The sequence below is a fragment of the Gordionus sp. m RMFG-2023 genome, chromosome 3 (assembly GCF_954871325.1).
Source record: "Gordionus sp. m RMFG-2023 chromosome 3, tfGorSpeb1-WG-v2, whole genome shotgun sequence".
Taxonomy (NCBI): Eukaryota; Metazoa; Nematomorpha; class Gordioida; order Chordodea; family Parachordodidae; genus Gordionus; species Gordionus sp. m RMFG-2023.
In genome coordinates this window covers 18,612,263-18,632,569 of record NC_088777.1, presented here as the reverse complement: position 1 = coordinate 18,632,569, position 20,307 = coordinate 18,612,263, and the positions used below count along the sequence as shown (strand labels likewise).

The 20,307-nt window shown below is 27.7% G+C and overlaps 2 protein-coding genes across 7 annotated transcripts in view; both read right to left on the bottom strand.

Annotated features, from left to right (window-relative positions):
* LOC135927163 (probable global transcription activator SNF2L2) overlaps nucleotides 1-8,411 on the bottom strand; it is a 38,510-nt gene extending 30,099 nt beyond the window's left edge. The window contains exons 1-4 of one of the 3 annotated variants that reach the window (XM_065463109.1): nucleotides 8,303-8,411; nucleotides 8,106-8,259; nucleotides 7,010-8,065; nucleotides 167-358 (exon numbers count right to left, since the gene is read on the bottom strand). In XM_065463109.1, coding sequence (XP_065319181.1) covers nucleotides 167-358; nucleotides 7,010-8,065; nucleotides 8,106-8,259; nucleotides 8,303-8,353 — 1,453 coding nt within the window. In that variant the 5' untranslated portion in view covers nucleotides 8,354-8,411. The remainder of the gene's footprint in view (nucleotides 1-166; nucleotides 359-7,009; nucleotides 8,066-8,105; nucleotides 8,260-8,302) is intronic. The other 2 variants (XM_065463110.1, XM_065463111.1) reach the window with 2 other exon arrangements.
* An 8,343-nt stretch (nucleotides 8,412-16,754) lies between these two features.
* The window catches only part of LOC135927698 (lysyl oxidase homolog 3-like), a 31,951-nt gene continuing 28,398 nt past the window's right edge, over nucleotides 16,755-20,307 (bottom strand). For 3 of the 4 annotated variants that reach the window (XM_065463864.1, XM_065463866.1, XM_065463865.1), the window contains exons 9-10: nucleotides 18,282-18,534; nucleotides 16,755-17,977 (exon numbers count right to left, since the gene is read on the bottom strand). In XM_065463864.1, coding sequence (XP_065319936.1) covers nucleotides 17,855-17,977; nucleotides 18,282-18,534 — 376 coding nt within the window. In that variant the 3' untranslated portion in view covers nucleotides 16,755-17,854. The remainder of the gene's footprint in view (nucleotides 17,978-18,281; nucleotides 18,535-20,307) is intronic. The other variant, XM_065463867.1, reaches the window with a different exon arrangement.

Below are 20,307 nucleotides of genomic sequence, written 5' to 3'. Positions count from 1 at the left end.
GATTTGCAAAAATATTTTGTAAAATATATTATATTTGCAAAAAATCTTTATTTTATCGAATTGCTATTACATTGTAAATATAAAAATAAACAGAAATTACAAATCTCAACTCAACAAGGTATTCCTTAATTCTTGAATGTGTGAATGCTAAATTAATAATATTTACTTGGTATCATAGCTGATTCCCCTTCATAGCTCATGTTTTCATTTTTTATAGATGAAGTGTTAATTTTATTCAAATTGGTAGATGGTTGATAAGTAGAAATGTTAGATGTTAAGGATGAATAAAGCAAGTTGTTATGCAGTCTTGGTGCCATACTAGAAACAGGTCCCATTTTGAGTTGGGATGATGTACTACCTAAAATAATTGATGGTATAACAGAGACTTTCCTATATTTTAAGGCCTGGCTTGGATTTGAGCAAATTCCCATTAACCAATCTGGCCCAAATTTTTTTAATATAGCTTATAGCAAATAAATAAAGTTTCAAAAACTTAAATTTTCCCCACCTTTATCTCGAGGTGCAATGATAACAAAATTTCTAATTAATTTTCATAAATTTTTAAAAAAAATTTATTTAAAAAATCATACAAATTTTTAAAAAAATAAATGCTGTTTTAATTTCCTAATTTTTTTTAATTTTAATTTTATTTTATAAATTTCATAAATTAATTATGATAAATAAATATGCATTATTATCTTTGGTCATCGTATCACCAATACTCTGTTAGTATCAGTAATACTCTGCCTTTATCTGCTAGTTATAAATATAATTCTAAAAATATAGCATTTTAAAAATAAAAATTCTAGCTATTTCAAAAGACGATTCTGGAAAAATAAAATTTTCGAAGGTGCATAATCCAAATAGTAATTAAATATTTTATGAGTTCTCCAATAATATTAAGGATGTATAACAATATAAAAATTTTTTTCCAAAACATAAACAATGGGGAAAAACGGTGCTAAAACAAACCTTAAAAATAAGATTAAATATTAAGATGAAAATGAAATATTGGCAGAATATATTTTCCATAAGGGATTGTAGTATTAATTTTAAAAAAACTTTAAAATAATCGTTCATCCCTAAATAATATCCATTTCAAAATAATTTCCAAATTTTTTTTTACTAGCGAAGGAAAGTGATTCGCTTTTCTCAATTTGGATCATGTTTTGATCTTAGGAATCGGTCTGGTTCGGAATTTGCAATCGATCTTTTCGGTCTGTTCCTTTATTAACTTCCCTGAATCATTATTATACCCATGCAAATTAATTTTTTCCCAGAGCCTGCAAAGTTTGTACTAATTTTAAAGCGCTAAATTTTTTATTTATTATCCGAAGCCAAAATTTTATTAAAATATAAATTAAAAGCATTTTTATGAAGCTAAAAATTGTTATTTCCTTCAGATAAATAGCACTTTATTTTGAAAAAGATAAGAAAACCATTTTCGTATGTTAACTTTTAGATATTTTTCAAGCCATAAACTTGGGCGATTTTTTTTAAAATTAGGTAAAAGCCTGGCCGGAATTATTTTTTAATTGGGCTTTGGACAGACTTGTAGAGACATTAATTTCCCCACCATGTTTAGTAGAAAATTAAGATTATCAAGAAATATAAAATGTATCATGTGTGATAGTACTAGCTTATAAAAATGGAATATTTAACAAAGAAAATTTTTAGTCCTAGTGAGGCTGATCTTATTAACATTTGAATATAAATATATGAATTGCTACCAGAGGCATCACTGAATATTTTTATTGGGGAGGGGGGGGGGACTTATTAAAAATTTAGCTTTTTAATGATTGCAATGCCGATAAAAAAGGTATTTTGTTTTGTTATAAGTATGTGATAATATTGCGGCAATTAAACTCATCTAAATTTATTTATATTCGCAAATAAATAAAATATTTCATTATTAAAATGTTACTTTGTTTTATATGGATACAAAACGAAAAAAAATTAGTCTTGACCACCACTTTATTTTATGGTATATGGTTAAGTTTGGGCCTTGCATTGTGACTTATGGTTTGGGTTTTGAAAATTGCACAAAACCAAGATCTTCACTAATTTCAAAATAAATTTTGTTTTTGTAGTTTGTGACAAATATTCCATAAACAATAAGAGGGTTAAAAGATTTATCATGTGAATAATTATTTACATTGCTTTTAAAAATAGGTGGGTTGGTATTTTCTTTTGATTAAAGCCTAAACTAATGGTAATTAACCTGCTTACCTTGGCCAACATAAGAATAAACTCTAATTCTAAAAATGATATTAAACTCACAGTGATTGGGAAATATCAGTTCACACATTGGTGTTGATTTTGCTTAGTTTGAGGTGGGCCTAAAACCTGCCTGAATTATTAAAATATGAGATGTGCCAATATCATATCAGAGTTGTGTATTTGACTGATCAAATATGAATCAGTCAATTAATCAATATGTGACCATCAAATATGGTCATTTAAATAAATGTAAGATTATTTTGTATATAATAGTAAAATGAATCTATAATATTTTTCAAATTCATTGTCATTCAATAAATTCCAGCTCTCCATGGCAGAGTTTTGTTCTATTTAATATTATCATTCTCTTATTTTTAATTAATTTTCCTATTGTCGAGATATTCAGTCGATTTTTGTTTTAGTAAGAATATTAACTCAAATCAACAATTTCTTTGTGAAGAATAAGTAAAACATACAATTGTTGGTAAAATGTCACTTCTTTAAATATAATGGTGGACAATGCCCATTCCATGAATTTGAGGCAGAAATCTGATTGTTTCTTATGGAAGTTACTGTTTTCCACATAGTTTTCTATTAATATAAAGCTTTTACTTCTGAAATTTTTATCACTTAAAATATTTTGATCACCACATTGTAAAATGCCTATTCTTGTATTCTTCAATCATTTTGCTATTAGTAAGATGCTCCCATTGATATTGGGTACCCAATAAATAAGCAACTTTGTCACATGTATTTCGTTTTTTTTCAAACATATTTTTTAGAGTATTTGACCATATTTCCTCTGGTCAATCAAAATTTGACCAGTTAATTGACCAACTTGCTAACTCTGCCATTAATTGTATCAGTATTAGAATGATACTCATGGTATAGGGATACTTTAATTTTCACTTGATAATACTCAAAAAAATTCCCCTTACATATAAAAATTGCAAAACCCATAAAAAAATAAAAAGAAGGTGCTATTAATCTTTACTTCTTACAATTTAATTTTATGATTTCATAAATTAATTATAAATATTACTTAATTATGTCGTTACTTTTTTTCAATAAATGTAAATTATTATTTTTGGTATTGGTGGTAGATGTTGGCATGAGGTGGCCCAGTCTGTGAAAGTTATTGGTTTTTTTTAGCTTAACCCATAATTATTATTTACTATTCTGACCCAGGGTTGCCAGGTCAACATTTTCAAATTGTGGGAGAAATTCGGTATTTTGTGCGAGTAATATAAAAATTGTGGGAGAAAAATGAAAATTGCTATAAAAAAAAATTTAGGGGCCGAAGGCCCGCAAAGGACCGGCCTGCGGCCGGGATTTAGAATTGACTTAGTTATCCGCTTATTATTTTTTATAAATATAAAATCGAATCTATTTCCCAAAATAAAATAGGTAATTATTTTTCAAAATAAAATAGCCAACTATTTTTCAAAATAAAATAGCCAACTATTTTTCAAAATAAAATATCCAACTCTTTTTCAAAATAAAATAGGTAACTATTTTCCAAAATAAAATACGCAACTATTTTTCAAAATAGGTAATTATAGTACGACACAAAATTTCTTAAATACTATCTTTATTATTAAAATAACATATTGATTTATTATAATATATTAATTTTGTTTAAAAATAATAACCAACGATCTTTTTTAAATACAAAAGAATGCAAACAAGATAAAATTTTATAAAAAAATTGTAATTTTACAAAAAAATTCTAATTTTACAATGTAAAAAAATATATTTTATGCTAATGTTAATGTATAAATAAGATTTTATAAAAAAACAAACAATTTTAAATTTACAATGTAAAAAATAATTATAATCACGGGGAAGTTGTTCTACAGTATTTAATTAATACAATGGGGGAAGGGAATATGATAATTTGAGGCATCAAAAATCAAAGCATAAATCAGTACAAGGCAGTCTATCAACATCTATTGCAAAACAAAAATATTCTTCAAAAATAAGAAATAATACAGATGCAACTACAGTTGCGGAAATGGTAAATACCTATCATGCAGTACAACATTCAGAGAGCTACTTAACATCACAATGTTGGTAGAATCTTTCCCCATAATATTTAAAGACTAATATAAATGAAAAGTATACTTTGTAGAACACAAATGAGCAAGGCTATCATCAATGTTTTAGGATATAAATCCAGAAGGTCAATTCCTGACGATTTGAAAGATGTGCAAACATATGCAATTCTAACAGATGCATCTAATAAGGAGATATCAAAACATTTCCCTTGATCCTCCCCTATTTCAACAAAATTAATGTCATTTCAATAAAACTATTAAAAAAATTTTCTCCAGATATGAAATATCCAAAGACATAGCTAACCATATATAATGGTAAATATGGCAGATTTGGCATTACCAATGAATTGCATGGCAGCTTTCTGATCTGATAATTCCTCAGTGAATTTGCAAAAACCAAAGTGTATTTACAGAATTGAGTCAGCATAATGTTGGTTGACAGGTTCCTCCTAATACGCGCCATCGTAGAATTTTAAAATTTTACAAACCTTTAAAAAATATTTATATTATAAAAGCTGTCCTAATATTTTGAAAAAAAATTTCAAAAATAAATGGCCGAAGTATATTTAGGAATTTTACATATAGGAAATCTACTATATGCTGTTAATATGCAGTTGCAATCATAAGAATATAATTTAATAAAGGATCACTAAATTATGCTGCAGAAATACCAAAATAAGAATATTATAACTATTATCGGATAATTATTAATAAGATTTAATATGATGTCATGTTTGAGGAGATTGTAATGCTTCTTTATTTTTATGATTTGCCAAAATATTCAAAATATTAATTTTACAATGTAAAAAATAAATTTATTTGATTTTATGCAAATGTATAAATAAGATTTTATAAAATATAGAAAGTCAAATAGTTATAGTTAATTATATTTTATTTGAGATTTAAATAATGGAACTAAACGTTTACCGTCGTTATTAAGATATTTATAAAATTCCTGGCATGACATTTTATAATTTTGTTTAACCATTAACTCGGCCTCTAATGTTGTTAAAGCAATTCGATTTCTCTCCTTTCTCCAGGCAGTCCTCATCAGGCTAAAAATGCGCTCCGATGAGGCATTAGAATGAGGTAAGGAGAAAACATACTCGCAAATTTTTTCCAAGCATGGGGATTTATCGTTATTACGAAAAAATTCCACCCATTTCTCCTCTGCTTTTAGACCATCTAACTTTAAGTATTCTGGCGAATCATAAAAAATGGAAAAAATTACAATCTCTTCAAACAAGGCTTCATTTTCTATCGGTAATTTTAATATATTTATTAAATTACAAAAACCATCAAATGATGGTTTCTGTTCCAATGTTATAATATTTATACACTTGTAAATAGAGTTATTAAAATCAAATCTTGATTGTAAATATTCCAAAATTGTATTAATAAAAATATTTGCTTCATTTAAAAATACGTTAATTATAGTAATATTTGAACATTTTAATATGATATGCGCGCCATAAAATTTATTATCTATTTTTAACTGTAGAGATGAACAGAGCTGTAGCATAATTTTGTGAATCTTTATCAATAAAGAATCTTCTGATTGCAACTGAATATTAACTACATGAAGTAGATTTCCTACATGTGAAACTAATCCCAAATATGCTTCTGAAATTTCATCCTCGAAATTTTTTTTTAGCAAAATAGAACATTTTATTACTTAAATCTGTTTGGTATATGGGATATAATATCCACTTCTAAAAGTTCTATTCTTCTAACACAAAAATTTCGAAAATGTCGAGTGGAGCACTGCAATTCTAGATAACGATATAAAATATATTAAGTAATTTAAAATATATTTATAATAATTATACACACTGTTTTAACTTCTATTCTTTCTAACACAAAAATTTTGAAAATGTCAAGTGGAGAATTGGAGAATTAAATAAAAAATATATTTTAGAGCGGAAAAATAAAATAAAAGAACTAGACATATTTTTCGAATAAATATTTAAAATTTATTTTAAAAATATAAAAATAATCAAATACTGTCTCTCAAAATTATTATTTATATTAAAAACATTTAAATGCTAAAAAAAAAAATTGTGGGAGAAATTAAAAAATTGTGGGAGCTTTTTGTGGGAGATTTCTAATTGTGGGAGTTTTGTGAGAGTGAGATGTATGTGGGTAAACTAAAAAATTGTGGGAGACTCCCACTGATGGGGGAGACATGGCAACCCTGTTCTGACCCCTAAAATATATTCTGCCGAAGTTGTCCAGCTTGGCATATAAATCTATTTTCCATACCAGCCCATGAATCAAGCTTTGCTGGGCTATGCCAAACTATAATCGGTGGTATCAACCAATACCATGTTTATTGGTAAGGGTATTCTAAAAAGGTGGTAAAAATGCACCTCTAATTAAAATCATATTTTATGCCAGGTAGGGATAAGGTTCCCAATTTGCAGGACTCTCTTGTATAATAATCCTAATAAAAAAATCTACCAAATATTAGTTACTAGATATGTTTCATGTTATATATATTTTGAGAGTATAAAATATAATTTATAAATAAGATATAAGATAGGCTCTAAATGTGACTAAATATATTGGCATACTAATAATCTTAAATATAAAATTTGATTATTGTTTAATTGTTACATATAAAATTAAAATAGTAGGGTCGCAATTTCAATATTCTGTGTGAAGATCTTATTTTTTATGAATTTTACATTATATTAAAATAAGTTAAATAAAAAGTTTGTGAATAAAAATACCTATTAAAGATGGAGGAGGTGCTCTGGTAAATGGCAAATTCTGAGAAAAAAAATTCATGATACTATCTGGTACTGGTTGGTTTCTAGCTAAAAGTTTGTAAGCCATAATTTGAGCTCGCAATAAATGTAATTGGCCATTTGAAAAATTAACATTTGGATTATTGACATTAACAGAATTTTGAAGATTAGGATTATTACATTGTTGGTTTACTAAATTGCTTATATCTGTTTTTGTTACCTTTAAATCTTTTATTTCATTATCGAACATATGCTCTTGTATATTATTTTCAATTTTGTTAACTTCAATATTTAAAGTTGGAGTCTTATGTTCATTATAATTATCAAAGGTGGGTAGAGATGTCAACATACTATTTAAATTTTGATTATCAAAATTATTCACAGAATGCATGGATACATTAGATGGAACAATTTGAGATTGAGATGTTGAATGTGACATTGTATGAGTATTATAAACCTGGGGTGAATGTGGATTAACACGATTATCAATTGAACCTAAATGAAAATTAATTTTGGGATTTTCAATGTGAGGATTTGAATAAGCATTTGGATTATTAACATTAAATTGATGTTGAGGTCTTATAGGTTGATTAACATTACCAGGATGAACATTTTGCTTAGGATAATAATTATAATTGCCATGCATATTATTTAAATTTGGAGAATTTTGATATTGATTTGAATATGGATACCTATTGTAATTATGTGACTGCACATTCCAATTAGTTTTTTCTGGACCATTATTTATAGGGTATGCATCATTTGTGTAGATATGCTGTGGTCTTGGAAATGCATCGTAGTGAGTTACATTAATAATTCTTGGATTATATCCCATATTTTGCATATTATTATAATTATTTGAATTTGTAGCATTATTATAAGCAAAATTGTTATAGGTATTTTGGGAATTAGGGCGTTTTATATAATCAATGTTCACATTTGGAGAATTTATCATACCTGGCATAATATCATTCATATTTGCTTTTTCAATGCCATGTACCATATGAGGAGGATTTTGATGTTGATTACCATATGAACCTATAATTGTTTATATCATTTCATAAAAAAAATATATTACCTGGATAAATATTCGGATTATTGATATGTGGATTTATTCTAATATAATTTTCATTACTAGGTGGATAGTTTCGATTAAATTGATATGCAACTTGATTAATATTCTGATAATTTATATTCTCGGGATAATTATTCATATTGGATTGATCATAAACCTATAGAGTACTTATATATCAGTTTAATTGTAAAATTATTTACTTTTCTACTATCTTCGAGCTCTTTTCTCTCATGTTCAAGCGGTCTATCCATATTCAATACAAATAACTAAAATATAGTTTAGTAGTATCGCCTGAAAGTTTTATTAATCATGTGTTTTTAAATAATAAAATTGAAAAAGAATGCCTCAAAATTTAAAATATTTTCAAGATTTTAATTTCATAAGGAATAGTATTAAATATAATAAAATTTTACAAATTTAAAAATGATCATAAATTCTAAAAAAAATTTAATAAAAATTTACTAGGTAAAATAAAATTTTAAATGTACAGAATTTTTTTAACCAATTTAATATGGTATATAAAAAATTTATTATTTATATATATATATATATATAACCTTCTATGGTGCTCTTAACTGATAGTTATGATAAGCAGTAATTTTTATAATCATATGCTTTATAAAACAAAAAATAAACCATATAAAGGAATTAATAAGAATATATACTTTATTTATATTACATACAGTAGATCAAGATGGGATATTGTCTTGCCATATTGACCCGTAGAAAACGGGTATGGAAAAGTTTCTTTGACCGTCCTTGTTAAAACTATAACTACAGGCATAGGTAAATTTTTCGCTCTTGTTCAGGCAGTGAAAGGATAGAGGAGATTATAGAACAGCTTGCAGTTCCATGTCAAACAAGATAGAACCGTTTATATTAGTGATATTGCTGTAGTCCTAAAATTTGCTTAGAGTAAATTGAAAAGAAATTTTTTGTATATTTTTTCAATAGTTTCTAGCATAGCATTTCAATTAAAAAATAAAATATTATATTTCGCTATTTAAAAAGTTATAAAATATTTTTATGTACATATTTCAAAAAATATATTTCCAGATGTAGTGCTGTTAAAAAGCTCAATTTGGGTAAGATTTTTAAAAGGGTTCGATTAATATTTCAGCTAAAATAATAATATTACAAGCCTGAAAATTTGGCAAATAGATTTCCAAACTTTCTATTTCCTATGAGCAAAGTCTCCAGACTGTTTTGGCTATAATCGTTTTTAAAAATCGATCCGAATCGGGCTTTATTAACACGTTATTTTTATATTTCATAAAAAATGATATAATCTATTAAAATGTATTCAATATATTATATTAACTAGTCTGGAAATAAATATTAGCACAAATCAGTGGCCCTTACACTTTTTGAACGATAGAGGCAGATTACCCCTCTGAAAAGTACCCCCTCCCCCTCTTTCCGAAAAACAGTGAATTATGTTTTTAACATGCTTTCGGCAGTACATGAGGTAGAAAGCAGAAAATGTTTAAAGTAAACGATGGTAAAATAAATAAATTCCAGTCTGAATTATAAGTCTCAGAATTATCTTGATCAGAAGAGCTAAATATTGTATTAATATAAATATTTAATAAAATAAATTTAAAATTCTTAGAATCTGATAAATCTTTATTATCTCCAGATCTTAGGTTTAATTACATTCCTCATTTTAGCCATAATATATTTAGAAATGGGTAAGATGTAGGCTTGGAAACACGAGTATGAACAAGGACGCGGGTTCAATCCTGGTATGAACCATAAACACTTTCAAGTTTTTCTTCGATGACTGATGTGTAAAGACATATGGTATGATAAATTTCGGAGCTTAGAGATGACACCCCTGTCACTGACAGGCCTGGACAGCCGGGTGCTAAGGATACCTGTCCAATAAACAAAAATGAAGGACACAAATGAAAATATGAATATGAAAGCTAGGGCGTTCCCTCCATGCGACGCGCTGGGTGTAGACCTCCATCCTGTGAAAAGTAAAGTAAGGTCAAAGCTAAGAAGACAAGATTAACAAGTTTGAATATTGGGACGCTTAAAGGTAAGACGAGAGAATTGGCATCAATGTTGAACAAGAGAAAAGTTGATATAGCGTGCATACAAGAAACGAAATGGAAAGGACAGAAAACTTTGATGATTGGAGATGGGTATAAATTGTACTATGATGGACTTGTTAGCAATAGGAACGGTGTTGGCATCATCCTCAGCCAAGACCTAACCTCTTCAGTAGTAGAAGTCAACAGGATCTTTGATAGACTAATGAAGATAAAACTCTGCATTGGTCAATCAATACTACACATCCTATCAGTATATGCTCCTCAAACGGGTTGCAAGGAAGAAGAGAAAGATGACTTTAGAGCTATCCTTGATGAAGCTGTAATGGAAATCCCTAAGGATGACCTAGTCATAATTAGTGGTGACTTAAATGCGCATGTGGGGAAAGCAAGAGATAGCTACAAAAGGCATCATGGTGGTTTTGGATACGGAGAAAGAAATGATGAAGGAGAGCACGTACTGAAATTTGCGCAAGCCTTCGACCTTGCCTTAACCAACACCTACTATAGGAAAAAAGATAGTCATTTAATAACATATGAAAGTGGTACTAGGAAAACACAGATAGATTACATGCTAATCTCTCGCAGAAGATTAAAAGATGTAATAGACTGCAAAGTCATCCCAGGAGAAGATATCGCCGCGCAACACAAGCTACTAATCATGGATTTACAAATCTCAAATAAATCCACTCAAAATAAGATAAAACTGGAACCATGCATCAAATGGGGCAAATTAAAAACAATGACAGACGCCTTTGCAATCAATGCAAACATTGAAACAATAAATTGCTCACAAGTCAGTGAAAAAATCTGGACAGACCTTTCATCCAGATTAATAGACACTGCAAAATCGACGCTAGGCTTGACAAGAGGAGGCAACAAATCACACAAAGAACTATGGTGGTGGAATCAAGAGGTACAAACCACTATACAGGAGAAAAAAGCCCTTTATAAAATATGGTACAAATCCAAAAATGCAGATGACAAGTCAAGATACAAAAAATCCAAGAGATTAGCTACAAAGGCGGTGGCTAGGGCCAAATCTATGGCATACGATGACATGTACGAAGATCTACATACCAAAGAAGGGCAAAATAAAATATACAGATTAGCCAAACAGCGAGAAAAGAACTCTAGGGATATAAACGGAGCTCCGAATGTAATCAAAAATAAAGATGGGAAATTGATAATAAAGGAAAAAGAAATAATGAATAGATGGAAAGAATATTTTCAGGAGCTTCTCAACTTTAATTCCCACATATTGCATCTCGATGAACACTCCCCTTGTCAAAACCTTGTACAACCTATAACAGAACAAGAAATAATCACATGCCTCAAGCATATGAAAAACAACAAAGCTAGGGGTCCAGACGATATTCCAATAGAAAGCTTTAAAGCACTAGGAGATGATGGAATACATCTCCTCACAAATCTGTACAATAAAATACTTGGAAATGAAGAGGTTCCCCAAAAATGGAGGCAGAGCTATCTAGTTCCTATCTTCAAAAATAAAGGGGATCCACACAATTGTCAAAATTACAGGGGCATAAAACTAATGTCACACTGTCTAAAACTATACGAAAAAATAATAGAAAAAAGATTAAGAGATATAATCGAAATAGGAGAGACACAGTTTGGCTTTATGCCTGGAAGATCAACAACCGATGCTATCCATGCAATTAGGCAAATGAGTGAAAAATACAGGGAAAAGAACAAAAAGCTACACATGGTCTTTCTCGATCTAGAAAAGGCCTTCGATAGAATCCCAAGAAAACTTATCTGGTGGGCGCTACGCCACAAAAAAGTTCCCGAAAAATATATAAGAATAATACAGGATATGTATATGGGACATACAACAATGGTCCGTAGCACAACAGGTACTTCAGCAGGCTTCACAATGGCCGAAGGAGTTCATCAAGGGTCGGCTCTTAGCCTACTTCTCTTTTACAGTAATAGATGTATTAGCACAGTCTATACCTCAAACAGTCCCGTGGAATATGATATTTGCAGATGATATTGTGATACTTGATCCAAGGATGAAATGAAAGAAAGGTTAGTGAATTGGATAAATATCCTAGAAACGCACGGATTAAAAGTAAATAGAGAAAAGACGGAGTATATGGTGATAGGAGGAGATGAAACGGAGAGTATTGATATAAATTATTGGCAGATATCCGCATTTGAAAGCTGCAAATATTTGGGCTCCACTATACAAACAAACGGCACAATAGAAAAAGAGATAAAGAATAAGATTAATCAAGGGTGGTTAAAGTGGAGATCTTTATCTGGAGTGCTATTTGACAAAAGAATCCCACACAAATCAAAGGGAAAAATCTACAGTTCCATAGTACAACCAACTATTCTATATAGTTCGGAAACATGGCCAACCAAAGAATCAGACGAGAGAAGTCTACAAACTATGGAGATGAGAATGCTGAGGATGATTGCTGGGGTAACAAGAAAGGATAAGGTGCGCAGTACAAGAATACTAAATAGTTTAAAGGTAGTGCCCATTAAGACTAAGTTAATGGTAAACAGACTTAGGTGGTATGGGCACACAATGAGAAGGCCTATGAACTACATAGTGTTGTGAATGTTAGAATTTGCATAAAGATTTCTTTTGGATTTTGTTGTACTTTATGTAATTTGCATAAAGAATTTTTGTGGATTTATTGTTATAACGCGTGATAAAAAGATTATATTTGAATAGTTATAAAAGAGTATAAAAAGGCAAATTTTTACGAGATAAACAATCTTTGTTTTTTTTAAAATTATTAATTTTTTTAATTATATTTTATTTTATTATGATTGTTACTATTATAATTTTGAATAAAGAATTAAAGTTGATTTTATGATTTCGTAATTCCTAATTATTATTAATTTCCTTTTATATATATATATTTGTTTTCTATTTTTATATTTAGGTTTTGATGCACAATGACAAATACTGTCGTTGTGACAATGGTGCCGAAGAGCGGAGGAGACCGGCCCTTAATAACCTTCAGTCTGTGACCGGCAACAAGGAGATGTGTCAAACTGTATTCTAATACAAAAAAAAAAAAATTCCAGAAGAACGTAAGAAAAATATATAAATAAAGATGAAAAGGAAATATTATGTTGTTAAGATTATGTTTATGTAGGATATAAAATCTAAAATTAAAGACAAAGGTAACATTCATAGTAGATAGAGATAATTGTGTTTAGTTATTTAAAGGTGATAATTAGGAATTTTATATTTAGAAGTTACTGGTAAACTAAAAACCAATGGAATTTTGAAACTAATAAAGACTATGATATTTTAGATTTTAGAATTATTATCTATTGTTAGGAAATAGTTGATTTTATTCTTATTGAAGATTTACGTTTAACTTTTATTTTAAAGGCTGCGAGAGATCAAACAGCCTCAAGGATGAATTAGTATATTAGGTTGTAGATTAACCAAAAAATCTTCATAGAGAGAATCGGCTTTTCGTCATTAGAAAATTTATGCCGCAATCGAGCTCAATTTGAGATCGGATTTTTATTTTTTTGAATCATAAATAAGATTTGAGACAATTATGCAACATTATTTTAATAATAACAGAAAGAAAAACATGCTTTAGAAATATACATATCAGTTTTCAACAACGGTTGTGCGAAAAATTATAATGATTAGATTTCATAAGTTCTTCAAAGACGTGGGGTGAAAACCATAGTGATTAGAGTTAAGAGGTTGTTCATAAACGTAAGTATGAAAACTTATATGATTAGATGTCATTGATTTCTCAACAACGTATGTATGAAAAGAGATTTATATATTTCAGCAGTTTTTTTTTTAAAAAAACTTGAGTAAAAGAAAGAATTTGATATATATTAGAATAGGATTTTTAGATATAAATTTAGTAACATGGCTGAAAAGAAGATGAGGATCAATAGCTAAAGGAGGAGTACAAGTAAATTTTTCAATGAAAATATGGGTCTAGGCTTCATTAAGGGGAGAGGGGTGATAGAATTTGATATATTTATATAATTTATTATATTTTGCTACGTAATTTAAGATTTAGTATAATTTACGCCATTTATTAAAGGCAGAATTAGTTTAGAGGAGATAAATGTAGACATTAGGATAAGGTTGGTATAATTATATATTTTATTAGTATATTTGTATTAGGTAGTTTATATTTGAGAATAAATATAAGAAAGTGATAAAATATTTCAGAAGTTATTTAAATAGATTATTTTAGGTAGAAGTAGATTAGATGTGATTACCCGATATCTCAGCAAGGGCAAACTGTCGTAGAAGACCCAAAAGTCTGAAAGATAGATACGATTACAAGAATTAGAGGCAACAACCAAGCAATTACAAGAGAAAGGGGGAAAACAAGCAAATTGATAGAAAAGAGGGTGAAAACGTTATGCTACAATCGTTAATCGCGGATCAATAATAGCCAATTATTATCGAGACTTGAGTCTAAGATATGGAAATCGACAATCATAGGAACAAGAATTCGTGAAAACCATCGTTTATCGCAGACCAATCGTTTTTCGAGATAAAAAGCTAATCGTGGATTACAAGAGAATGATAGAAAACAAGCAAGCTACGATGAAACTGGATGGCATCGATAATCGTTCATCAAGAGTGGATCGTGGAAAACAAGCGTTTATCAAGTTCGTCAGTGGCCTACAGAGATAAAAAGCTGATCATTTCCCAGGGTGACAAGCACAGATAGAGTTCAAAAATTTCAAGCGACAAAGCCTTCGTTAGAACTTAGAAGACAGCAAAAATTAAGAAGAATAAGTCGAGATCGAAAGAAGATTGATCATTCGCAGAATGTTGGGTCTAATTTAAGTAGGGAGGTGTTGTGAATGTTAGAATTTGCATAAAGATTTCTTTTGGATTTTGTTGTACTTTATGTAATTTGCATAAAGAATTTTTGTGGATTTATTGTTATAACGCGTGATAAAAAGATTATATTTGAATAGTTATAAAAGAGTATAAAAAGGCAAATTTTTACGAGATAAACAATCTTTGTTTTTTTTTAAATTATTAATTTTTTTAATTATATTTTATTTTATTTTATTTTATTATGATTGTTACTATTATAATTTTGAATAAAGAATTAAAGTTGATTTTATGATTTCGTAATTCCTAATTATTATTAATTTCCTTTTATATATATATATTTGTTTTCTATTTTTATATTTAGGTTTTGATCCACAATGACATCTTGTCGTTGTGACACATAGGAAATAAAGTTGAAAGTTTGGAAGTGATGGGCAAACGTAAAAGAGGAAGGCCAAAACTTCAATGGGGCCATAAAGTTAGAGCCAATATAAAGAAGTATAAAATAGATAAAAGAGATTGTATGAATAACATAAAGTGGAGAGAGATGTTGAAGGAGCTTACCACCAGAAAAGGTGGAAGCTAAAGAGAAAAAAAAATATATTTAGAAACTTTAATATTTTTTCAAAATCTTGACTTGAATTTAAATGGTAAAATACAGATATCCTTAATATCATTCTTAACGAATGTCTTTTTCACTCATTCTCTTTAGTGTGAAAAATGATTTCGATTTTATATTTTCAATTCATCATTAAATCTATCATTAAACTGCATAATGATCAAATAAATGCAGCATAACTGATTTTATAGCTAAAATAAAACTTATTTTATAAGGAAAGTATATTTTTGAATTGTAATGTTTGAAGTCTAGATTTTTCAAAATCAAAAAGTAAATCTTCTTCAGTGTTATTATTTATTAGGATTAAAAATAATTCAAGACTATAATTTAAATTATACTTCTCAAATACCAGGCAATCTTTTGCCAATTGAATTTGATTACAAACCTTATATCCTTCGAAATGGTTTGCAAATTTGTCAACCCAAGCTTGTTATCGACAGTATTTTATCCAAAACACAAAGCGAAAAAATAAAATAAAGAGTTTCTATTCTAAATACAATAGAATAGCATTAGCCATGGTAAAAGCAACAGAATCCTTTAAATTTGTCAAAGCTAAAGCTTATAGTAGGAAAAACGTTACAATAGCTTTATTTGATGATAGCCAGCTTCTATAAATATAAAATAAACATTTTAAATCTAAACCAATAAGATAATATCGAGTTTCTTGATGTGTAAATATTGTTGCGATTTTGTCAGTACATCACTCTGACATGCTTAGAGCATTGCATATCTTTTAACACTATTGAAATACATGTGAATCTCTTCTAATATTCCTAAAACATTTCTTAGTTCTTTTATAGATTGGCATAATTTAACAATGATTAGATTTAATCGATGACAATAGCACCAAATAAAATGAAATCCTAAACTTAGGTATTAAATACCCCACATTATTCATTCACCTTTTATTTATGGATTTAAGCTTTCTATTTATTTTAATATAAATTTGAAAAAATTATTACATATTTTAAATATACATAATATATTTAAATACGATTTTAGCCATTCGACAATCAATTTTTAAGCTTAATAACTCTTAGGCGAGTATACTTGTCACAATCTACGATTTTTTAACAAAAATAAGATAGTATATTTTCTATCCATATAATTTTTTTGAAAAAAAATTAAAATTAAGAGTGTATTTTGAGATTTTTGAGTTTTTAAAGGTGACAATGTCTCAGGAAGTGAGCCAAATTGGAAATTGAAATTTTATATCTTTATTAGTTCATACGAATACTATAATCATGCAAATTTAAAAAAAAATTGAAGAGGGCTCAGTGGATTGGATCTTCAATTGATTAGACAAATACATTTTTACCAATTTTGCGAGAAATTTTAAATATTAAAAACGGGTAGTGGGGTAAATTTACACTAATGGCCGCCTAAGGTACTTCCTTTTAAATTTAGTATTCTCTCCTTTTTTTAAATGACTAGTCAAGATAATTATATTTAAACAAGGGAAAATTAAAAATAACATTTTACATTATACAAAAACATTATTATAAATTTTTTTTAAACAGACCCTTCTGGTCGGGGATATTTTTTAAATTTCTGCTGCAAAGCCAGATAGCCAATTTTATTTTATCAAAAGACTATTAAAAGCTTTATAGGCTGTCCAAATTTTATATATAAATGTTGACTTTTAAGTCAGGTGAAATTTTAAAAAAAGATGTATATAATATACACGCTTATTTATAGGCAACAACAAATTACAATGGACGGGCGGTTATTTCGGAACGAGAGGGATCTTTTTTTAAAAAATGAAGCACAAATGAGTAGCAGTGAAAGCGATAAATAATAGAAAAGCAAAATTATAAAAATAAATGTAGTGATTTGATAATAAAAAAGAAAAGAAATTAAAATTAATCTTTTATGAAAGATAACATTTTTCTAAATATATTATTTTGCATTACAATAAAGAATAACAAGGCCCAGAATCATAACAATTTTATGTAGGCCTGACTCCTTTTGAATTAAAAGTTTTAACGTGCTTAATTTTAATTTATGAATTAATCATCATCCTTTTTTTCAAAATTTGATTAAGGATCTTTATATTATAGCAGATAAAAAGATATAAATATATTTTATAAAATCGTAAATAATATACTAATATCGTTTATCAATAATAAATTTCTGTAAAAATAAATAAATAACATATTATATGATTGCATTCCAATATTGTGTTTTAAATTTTAAAATATTTTGTGAATTAGTTTTTTTTTCTTTTCTCTCATAAAAATATTGACTTAGATTTTTAAGGTGCACCAAGGGTACAGTTATCAACATTGACATATAAACCGGTGTACAATAAATCACATCTAATAGCATTGTTAGAAAAGGACATTTCAGCTACTTTGAACTCTGGATTAATAGTTACCTGCATAAAATAAACAAAATATTTAAATAAAAACGAAATTTAGACGAGGAATGTTTATGAATAGAATTAATTATTTATCAAAAAATATGTCATACCTTCTAAAAGAAAAAAATATGTTAAAATCCTTATCAAAATTAATATTTTTAAAATCAGCAATGATATGTTAAACTTTGGAAAAAAAAATGTTTAAATTCTTATCGAAATTCAATATTTCAAATCAGGCTTTCGCTCATTATAACATGATGTTTTGTTTTAACAGAATAAGATAAGAAATAAACAAAATAAAAATAAATATTTGCCAAACCTTAAAGTAATAAAATCCAGGATTCACATCAGTTATATCTATCCATTGGCAATCTATGTTGTGTTCATAAACATCAGAACATCCTGTGGATATACCTTGATCTCCAAAATTTTGACACCTATATTTATGCCTAGAATTGCCTGAGCATTCATTGTCTTCAAGGCAAAAACTGGCTTTATGACCCTGGGCTACTTTTCTGCCACGTCTATCAGTCAAATCGTAATGGCTAAAGACATCCATGCTATGATAGTGCCTATATGGTTGATGGATAGTTATTTATATATAGTATTAACATATCCTTGTAAAATTGTAAATTGTATTTTGTAATTGTTAATTGAAAGTGTTTTATTTAGTATCATGTATGGGTTAAGTATCAGATGGATCTCATCCATCGTTACATTTTTGAAGATACAGATACTGCCGGGTTTTGGACCGATATCTTATAGATTCCTAGTACCAGAGTTTGAAAAAATTCTTCAAAAATTTTTACCAAATATTTTTGATCAAATTTTGCCTAAAAATGGTAAATACTTTTTGTATATAATATATTTTCATGCAATGGAATCAAATTTTTTAAAAAATAATCTTGTTTTTTGTTCAAAAATTTTTTGAAAATTTTTTTCAAACTCTACCTGGCACCATTACTTATAAATCAATATAATAAATGATATTGTATTACAAGTATATAAAGTATTAAAATTTAAAAAAAATCTTAATAAAAAATAAATAATCAATTTAAGATTAATAAAAAATTTATTTCTTGAAAAAGCATTGAAAACATTTTATAACGGTTTGAAAAAACCCGGAAAGCACGAGAGTGACAACTTTTAAAGTTATTTTATATTTTTTAAAAATAGTCGATATTATGATATGAACATCGGCGAATCGCTGGTTTAAATAAAATTTATACCCATTAAATCATAAAAGTACAGTCATACCTGTCTGATTTGGGCTCTTAATAATTTGGGCAGTTCCCTAATTTGACCAAAATTTTAAATCCCAATCAAATTCTTATTAAATACTATTAAAAAAGGCCTTGATAAATTGGACATGTCTACTTTGAGAAATAAGTAGATTGTTTTTTGTCCATTTGCATAAGACCTCTATAAAGTGAGTATTTATTGTATTTTGTTGCATTCATTCGTTTATATTTTAAGAGTTTACCATCTTTTTAAATATTCATAAATAAAATAATTAATAAAGAACAAATATAAAAAATTATTAAAAATTTAAGTTAATTTCTATATCACAATACTCAAAAAGAATGTGCTAAAAGATTTAATATTTAATTTATAAAAGAAACTGTTCGCAATATTCATAAATCCAAAGAAGACATTATTAAATGCCATGCAAATAAAACATGTTGTATAGCAAATAAACAATCAAAGATAACATTTAGTGTTGTTAAACGGGTCGATTTGAGCCAAAGAAAGAAAGTAGAAATTGCTAACACAATATTTTGTCTAGAAAAATATTACGCAAGCTAAATTTCAAAGCTTAGGGAATATTTTTCTGGCTCTAATATTAAGTTAGCCGTTTTTAAAAACGGCTCAAATCAAGCCATTTAACAATAGATTATCTTTGAAAACAAGGAAAATTAATTTTATATTTTTATTGTTAATTTATTATTTAGCCATTTTATAATTATTTTTATTTTGTTTTAGTTTATATATATGTTAGTATCAATGTGTTTTTTCCGGCAATGTTATTTTTTCAACTTTAAATAATTTTTGAGCACGTTTATTAAATATAAAACTTTGATTTTATCGGAAATATATTCTATCATGTTTGGAATACCTACTCTAAAAATTTCAGATAATTTTGTCATGAATTTATATTAGTTTTTCCATAGATTTTTTATATAAATTATAAATGACTCAAAGGTTAACAGCAAAATTGTCTACAATTTATAATATAGGTATTATAAACATGGAATAATTTCGGTAACATTAGATCTTTGAATTTTAAAAAAAACGCACTCAAAAAAATGATTTAAAGTTAAAAAAATCACACATTGCCGCTAACA